The sequence below is a fragment of the Mustelus asterias genome, unplaced genomic scaffold (genome assembly GCF_964213995.1).
Source record: "Mustelus asterias unplaced genomic scaffold, sMusAst1.hap1.1 HAP1_SCAFFOLD_2703, whole genome shotgun sequence".
Classification (NCBI taxonomy): domain Eukaryota; kingdom Metazoa; phylum Chordata; class Chondrichthyes; order Carcharhiniformes; family Triakidae; genus Mustelus; species Mustelus asterias.
This window is the reverse complement of record NW_027592648.1, coordinates 33251-41373: the sequence shown is the minus strand read 5'-3', so window position 1 is coordinate 41373 and position 8123 is coordinate 33251. Positions and strand designations below refer to the sequence as shown.

Below are 8123 nucleotides of genomic sequence, written 5' to 3'. Positions count from 1 at the left end.
ACAGCAAGATCTTTACAAGTACAAAGATCAGTGATCAATCACTGGAAGGTATATTATTTAAATTTATTCTCAGGATGCAAGGCCAGCATTTATTACCCATCCGCACTCACCCTCCAGAAGGTGAGTCCCTTTCATGAAAGGTCAATGGTGGGTTGGAAACAGGAGGTCTCGCTGCCTCTCCTCAGAGGGCAGGTGTTGCTGTGGGGCTGGAGTTAGGTGTAGGCCAGAGCAGGTAAGGATGGCAGATTTCCTTCCCGAAAGGACATTGGGTTTCAAACTGATAAAGCTGACACTATGATGGTCAACAGCTGGTAAACGCGCGGAGATAGTCTCAGACACACAATCACACCACAAACACTTCCAGAAGGTTCTTTATTTATCAGTCAGTCGCTTTCATTCTTGTTCAGTTAAATACCGGTTTCATGTCCAAAACTGATCAAAAAGACAATATATTTCCAAACATGATTTCAAAACAGAAAATTGGTCGGCTGAGGAGTCACTGACTTATCATCATCTTTCAATACAGAATCACTCATACCACCGGCACTGCCCCAGTGATACACAGTGACAGACCCGTCCCCACCAGTACTGTACCCCAGTGTTATACAGTGACAGACCCGCCCCATCAGTACTGTACCCCAGTGTTATACAGTGACAGACCCACCCCATCAGTACTGTACCCCAGTGTTATACAGTGACAGACCCGTCCACAGCGTACTGTACCCCAGTGTTATACAGTGACAGACCCATCCCCATCAGTACTGTACCCCAGTGTTATACAGTGACAGACCCGTCCCCACCAGTACTGTACCCCAGTGTTATACAGTGACAGACCCGTCCACAGCAGTACTCTTCCCCAGTGTTATACAGTGATAGACCCGTCCCCACCAGTACTGTACCCCAGTGTTATACAGTGACAGACCCATCCCCACCAGTACTGTACCCCAGTGTTATACAGTGACAGACCCGTCCCCACCAGTACTGTGCCCCAGTGTTATACAGTGACAGACCCGTCCCCACCAGTACCGTACCCCAGTGTTATACAGTGACAGACCCGTCCCCACCAGTACTGTGCCCCAGTGTTATACAGTGACAGACCCGTCCCCACCAGTACTGTACCCCAGTGTTATACAGTGACAGACCTGTAAAAAAGGAACATTGAACACAAACACCAAGGGACAGAGCAGCATATTTGCTGAAAGTATTCTCCTAAAAATAGAATCCTGAGGCTTTAGACTGGTTGCCAAGAGAGTGAGGGGGAAAAAGAGAAACAACAGAGCGGGAGAGAGGGACAATGAGGGCACAGGCAGCAAGGAGACAGTCAGAAACACCACGCAAGAGAGAGAGGCTGACAGCAAATCTGAGAGAGCGTGATCGAGTCGGGAGTGAGTCCCTGTCTGTCTGGACCCCGCAGAGTGACACACACATTAACCTGCCAATGGCAGTCTCACTGCACTGGGCAGCTCACAGTCGAAGCCTCGAAAGGGTCTGGAATCTGGTTTGATTTGAGTCGATGGTTTCACGGGGGAATGATTAATCTCCAGGGGCAGCTCCTGCAGTGAGTCTGGATCGAAGGACAAGCCTTGGAAGAAGCGGTGTGCCCGAAAAACATCGAGACGGTGCAAGCGCAGCCCAGGGTCGCTGCACAGGAGCTGTAACAGAAACAGAGTGAAACTGAGAGCAAGTCACACCTGGACCTCTATCCAACTGAAGTCCCTGACTCACAACGGCTCCAAGTGTCTTCACTCACTGTGAACGGTACATTTGGAAGGCAGTGATATAATCAAAGTCAGCATGGATTTACAAAAGGGAAATCATGCTTGACGAATCTATTGGAATTTTTTGAGGAGGTAACTAGTAGAGTTGACCAAGGAGAACCAGTGGATGTGGTTCATTTAGACTTTCAGAAGGCTTTCGACAAGATCTCACATAACAGACTATTATGTAAAGTTAAAGCGCATGGGATTGCAGGTAATGTCTTGAGATGGATAGAAAGCTGGTTAGCAGACAGGAAGCAAAGAGTTGGCACAAATGGATCTTTTTCTGATTGGCAGTCAGTGACTAGAGGGGTTCCGCAGGGATCTGTGCTGGAACCCCAACTGTTCACATTATATATTAATGATTTGGAAGAGGGAACGGAATGTATTATCTCCAAATTTGCAGATGATACCAAGTTGGGTGGGAGGGTGAGCTGTGAGGAGGATGCAGAGATGCTTCAGCGTGATTTGGATAGGCTGAGTGTGTGGGCATCTGCAGTATAATGTGGATAAATGTGAGGTTTGGTAGCAACAATAGGAAGACATTATTATTTGAATGGGAGTAAATTGAGAGAGGTGGATACTCAACGAGACCATGGAGTCCTCGTGCATCAGTCGCTGAAAGTAAGCACGCAGGTACAACAGGCAGTAAAGGCGGCAAATGATATGTTGGCCTTCATAGTGAGAGGATTTGAGTATAGGGATAGGGATGTTTTGCTGCAATTGTATAGGGTGTTGGTGAGGTCACACCTGGAGTATTGTGTGCAGTTTTGGTGTCCTTATCTGAGGAAGGATGTCCTTGCTATAGAGGGAGTACAGCGAAGGTTTACCAGGCTGATTCCTGGGATGGCAGTTCTGTCATATGAGGAGAGACTGTCGGATTAGGATTGTATTCACTGGAGTTTAGAAGAGTGAGGGGATCTCTCTTAGAAACTTATAAAATTCGAACAGGGTTAGACAGGGTAGGTTCAGAAAGAATGTTTCCAATGGTGGGGGAGTCCAGAACTAGGGGATAAGGAGTAAACCTTTTAGAACTGAGGTGAGGAGAAATTTCTTCACCCAGAGGGTGGTGAATGTGTGGAATTCACTCCCACCGATTGTAGTTGAGGTCAAAACGTTGTCTGATTTCAAGAAGAAATTAGAAACAGCTGTTGGGCTAAAAGGATCGAGGGATATGGAGGGAAGGGGGAATCAGGATATTGAATTCGATGATCAGCCATGATCAAAATGAATGGCGGAGCAGGCTCGAAGGGCTGAATGGCCTCCTCCTGCTTCTAGTTTCTATATTTCTAACCTACTGAGCACCAGCAGGCAATTCAAATGCAGGGAAATGGCTGAGATTGCTCCTGTTTGTATTCATCATCCACATTGTCACTGGGGAACAACAGGAAGCAGCCACGGGCTGATTGCCCGTGTCTCCTGTCCTCCCAACAATCCCAGCACCCCCCCTCTCCTGGATGACTCGTCACAGACTGGGGAAAATGGGGATAAAAGCAAAATGCTGTGGGTCTGGAGGGAGAAACAGAGTTAACAGTTTGAGTCTATCTGACTCTTCAGGGTGAAGTAGAATTGGCTCCAATCTCCCACGTTCCACTCCAGGTCCATGTGGAGCGAGGTGGGCTTTTAGCCATTGGGTACAGTTCCGACACCGGCAGAGAGTGAGGCAGGGTGGGTGGACCGGTGTATGCAGGAGACAGAGTACCTGGAGAGGGGACTGGCCGTGACCCCAGAACGCGAGGCAGTGCCTGCAAGAACAGGATGGAGGAGGAGAAATAAAAAGATGGAGGAGGAGAAATAAAAAGATGAAGGCGGTCGATGTGAGCGTACCTCAGTCAGGAGGATGGCGAGGCTGTGACTGACGCTGGCAGGCGGGACAATGTCAGCCTGCTCCATACTGAGCAGCATCGAGGCATGGTCACACTGTGGCTCCACGGGGAACTGCAGGTCAGACACAGAAACCACATCAGCAAAATGTACCAGGTGCATCGCCAGCTCACACTGTCGTCTAACATCGTACACAGCACGTAAACAACCCCCCGCCGCCCCCACCCCCTGCCGCTTACTCAGGGATGCTGGCTGAGTTGAGGAGTGGCTGGAAACACACAAACACAGCTCCACCCAGACAGACTTTTCAACTAAACACAAAACAGAACAATGTTTGATAAAATTTGCTTTTCTCTACCACCTTTAGTACAATCAAACATTCCAAAATGCTTCACCAGAATCCCATAGAAAACAATTAACACTGAGCTACAGAAGCAAAATAAAGCTTGGGCAAAGAAAGGATTAAAGGAGGAGAGATCAGGGGAACGAGGGGGGGAGAGAGAGGGAGAGATCAGGGGAGCAAGAGAGAGGGAGAGATCAGGGGAAGGGGGGAGAGAGAGAGAGAGATATCAGGGGAAAGAGGGGGGGGGAGAGATCAGGGGAGAGGAAGAGATCAGAGGAGCGAGAGAGGGAGACACCAGGGGAAAGGGGGAGGGAGAGAGAGAGAGAGAGATCAGCGGAGCGAGAGAGAGGGAGAGATCAGGGGAGAGAGAAAAAGATTGGGGGAAAGAGAGGAAAAAATTGGGGAGAGAGAAATTAGAGAGAAAGAAAGAGATTGAGGGAACGAGAGAGAAAAATTGGGGGGAGAGAGAGAGATTGAGGGAGAGAGAGAGAGAGATTGAGGGAGAGAGAGATTGGAGAGAGAGGCTCAGAGAGTTTAGGGAGGGAAGTGCAGAGCTTAGGGCTCAGGCAGCTGAAGGCATGGCCGTCAATGGTGGTTTCAGATACACAGGCTAAGACAATGGCATATCACATTAACAACACCCTCCCCTTAGACAGCCCCCAACATTAGCTCCCGGACAACTGTTGCTACCTTGCCAGTGACCAGAGCGAAGAGGAGGACTCCGAGGGACCACCAGTCAACTGCGTGATTGTAGGGACTGCCCCTCAACAGTTCAGGAGCTGCAAATAGCAACAAGTCAAATGTGAACAACAGCAGAGACTCATCAACAGACACCCAGGGCCGCGCAGGGGCCGTCCCGGGGGCCGCGCAGGGGCCGTCCCGGGGGCCGCGCAGGGGCCGTCCCGGGGGCCGCGCAGAGAAAGGCTCGGACAGTCTCAGAATAAAATTCAGCACCATATACACTCCCTTCTCTATTATATCCCCATTGTTATCAATCTCCATACTCTGCTGTGATTGAAACTTGGTCCCAATATTTCCTATTGGAAGCCCCCAGGCAACACTAACTGTACACAAAGCACGCTGGAAGCTTCACATTGCTGATCCGTGTATCGGTGATAAACTCGAACAGCTCCAAATATTTCAGCAAGTGTGGGAATATATTCTGCCTCTTCTCAGCAACAGCCCAAGGTAGCAGATTACAGCAGGACTCAGCAGATGGGAATGGTGAGCAGGGAGGGGCCCACAGCATGGGGCTAATCCACGGAGCAATGTTGTAGAATATTTAAGACTAGCCCATGACAGAAACCGATGATACTTTACACTGATTAATGAATGGATAAGAATTTGAATTTTAAACATGGAATATTCTCACTAACATATGAAGTCTGTGGGTCTAGATTCTTTCAGTCTCTATTTGGAGAAAGAATAATGTTTGGGATTGGGTCCTGGTCAATGGGAACTTTCTGTTGAACATTTCTGGGAGGCCAATGCTGTCTCAAGGCATTCTAGCACTGATCTAGACAGATGTCACCCCTCAGTGACCTTTCACCCCCTTTCCCCATGACCTTTCACCCCCTCTCTGCTATGTGATGCTACTGTGCCTTCAAGAAAGGTATTTTAATCATGTTTCTCTGCAGCATGTTTCGAGCAGTCCCTGGGATTTTGTCGGCACCGTGTTGTCTATAGCCGGTGTCCTTTATTGTTACTGAAGCAGTATAATTGACATCGTGTTGGTTTTAATCTGAACTAATGCAGTGTTCTGTTGTTTTAGTGTTCCCCTGGGATTGCAGAATAGAACTTGACTTCGGATCCTTGACAGGTCCGGTGATATGACTGGGGACAGATGTTTTTCACAGAGTTTTAGTTTTGCTTTCAGAATCTGCTTGAAGCTGAGAGAAACAGCAGTGTTTTCCCCTCTCTGGAGTCGGCTGGGTGGCTGCTTTTAGGAGCTGCCGGAGACGGGGTTTCGCTGTTTGGAGGGTATATCCTTCTCGGAAAACTGCTGTCGGATTTGCTGTCCAGAAGTGTTAAAATCCGGCATCACGTGAGCAGATTTGTTTTTGTGTGAACTAATGCTGCAGAAGGGTGCATGTCTGTGGGATATTGCTTCACACTGGAACAACAGAGATAGCTAGCTGTTAAGAGTTATATCGTGTCATGTTTAAGTCTTGTAATTGGTAAAATTTAGGCTAATTCTTTCTGCGTTCTTAAATAAACTTTGTTTGATAAAAGCTTCCTAGTGGGTCACTTGAATCATACCTGGAGTGAAACACTTTATACCCACCAATGCCAAAATCAAATGTAAAAGTTAGGGTCTAGGCTAACATCACAAAATACCCTTGAGTTTCTGGCCTGGGCCTTAACAATCCTATGAGATCTTTCCCCCCCCTCACCCCCTGTGATTGTGTGTGTGTGTGTGTGTGTGTGTCTGTGTGTGTCCCGGGATCTTACCCATGTACTGAATGGTTCCACAGATGGTGTAAGCTCGCTCTCCCCGGCACAGTCTACGGCACAAACCAAAGTCTGTCAACCTGAGGTGGCCTGAGAGAGAGAGATAAAGAGAGAGAGAGATGTACCTTGTTCCCCAACAATATTCATCCATTACAAACTTGATGAAAGGATTCGAAAAGGTTGACAGGGAGAAGCTGTTTCCTCTGGAGGAAGCACTGAATCCATGAGGAGGATAGTGAGTGATTATCACTCGAGAGCTTGGTGGAACAGGCAGATATCTGGCTCATTACAATGAATACAGTATACAGGATCCTGGGTTTTATAGAGAGGGGAATGGAGTGTTAGAGTAATGTCTAATTCTGGGCTCCAAAAGCGATTAGGAGAAGGTGGAGAAGAGATTTACAGAGATGAGGGACTTGTGTAAGTGGATAAATTGGGGAAGTCGGGACTGTTACGCTCGGTAATCTGGGAGGGCTGTTCATAATCCTGAGGGATCTGGAGAGAGTCAACTGGGAGAAACCGCTCCCATTGGCAGAGAGGTTGAGAACCGGGGACACTGTTACAAAGTGATTGGCAAATGAACCAAAGGTGACACGAGGTACAAATCTTTCACACAGCGAGTGGTTAGGATCTGAACTGCGCTGCCTGATGGTGTGGTGATGGTGCGGTGATGGTGCGGTGATGGTGCGGTGATGGTGCGGTGATGGTGCGGTGATGGTGCGGTGATGGTGCGGTGATGGTGTGGTGGAGGCAGGTTTAATAGAGCCATTCAATAGGAAACTGGACTGTTATCTGAAGACAATGGGGATAAGGTGGGGGGAGTTGGATTAGTTGGAGTTGAGAGTCAGCATGGGCACAATGGGCTGAATGGCCTCCTTCTGCGCTGTTACCATTCCACAACTCCAATGCCAACTATTTCTGTGGTACCTTTAACGTAATGAAACATCTCCAAGAAGCTTCATAGGAGAGTTAGAAATCATACTGCCCCACACACAGATATCAGGATATTGAGAGGTACTGGCCAAAGAGGTGATGTTAAAGGATTAACCTAAAGGAGCAAAGAGAGGTACAGAGACAGAGGTTTAGCGAGGGCGCTCCAGAGCTTGGGGTTTCAGCTGCTGAAGACAGAGCTCACAATGGTGGTGTGGTTAACATTGCGGATGCTCAAGAGGCCAGAATTAGTTTAAGTTTATTTCTTAATGTCACAAGGAAGCTTACATTAACACTGCAATGAAGTTGCTGTGAAAACCCCCGAGTCGCCACACTCCAGCACCTGTTCGGGTACACCGAGGGAGAATTTAGCATGGCCAGTGCACCTAACCAGCACGTCTTTTGGACTGTGGGAGGAAATTGGAGCACCCGGAGGAAACCCACGCAGACACGGGGAGAATGTGTAAACTCCCCACAGACAGTGACCCGAGCCGGGAATCGAACCCGGATCCCTGGCATTGAGGCAGCAGTGCTAACCGCTGTGCCACCCATACAGCAGAGCAGAGATCTTGGAGGATTGTAAGGCTAAAGGAGGGAGGGACAAAGTCACGGAGAGATTTGAAAAAAGTCAGTGACAAGTTACAGTTATCAGTGTTCAGTAACAGCAGCTGTCGCAAATTACAGTTCACTATCCTCACTGACAATGTCTGTCCCTTATAGTCAGTGACACAGGCATACATGGGAATGAATCCCAAACCCCTGCTTACCTCGTTCATTAAGAAGAACATTCTCCATCTGAAAAAGACAAAGTTTAAAGT

The 8123-nt window shown here is 48.3% G+C and overlaps 1 protein-coding gene across 3 annotated transcripts in view; it reads right to left on the bottom strand.

Moving 5' to 3' along the window:
* Nucleotides 1-353: 353 nt before the first annotated feature.
* The window catches only part of LOC144489946 (ribosomal protein S6 kinase-related protein-like), a 31895-nt gene continuing 24125 nt past the window's right edge, over nucleotides 354-8123 (bottom strand). For 2 of the 3 annotated variants that reach the window (XM_078207770.1, XM_078207771.1), the window contains 5 exons: nucleotides 8073-8100; nucleotides 6376-6465; nucleotides 4615-4703; nucleotides 3585-3695; nucleotides 354-1652 (listed from right to left, as the gene is read on the bottom strand). In XM_078207770.1, coding sequence (XP_078063896.1) covers nucleotides 1428-1652; nucleotides 3585-3695; nucleotides 4615-4703; nucleotides 6376-6465; nucleotides 8073-8100 — 543 coding nt within the window. In that variant the 3' untranslated portion in view covers nucleotides 354-1427. The remainder of the gene's footprint in view (nucleotides 1653-3584; nucleotides 3696-4614; nucleotides 4704-6375; nucleotides 6466-8072; nucleotides 8101-8123) is intronic. The other variant, XM_078207773.1, reaches the window with a different exon arrangement.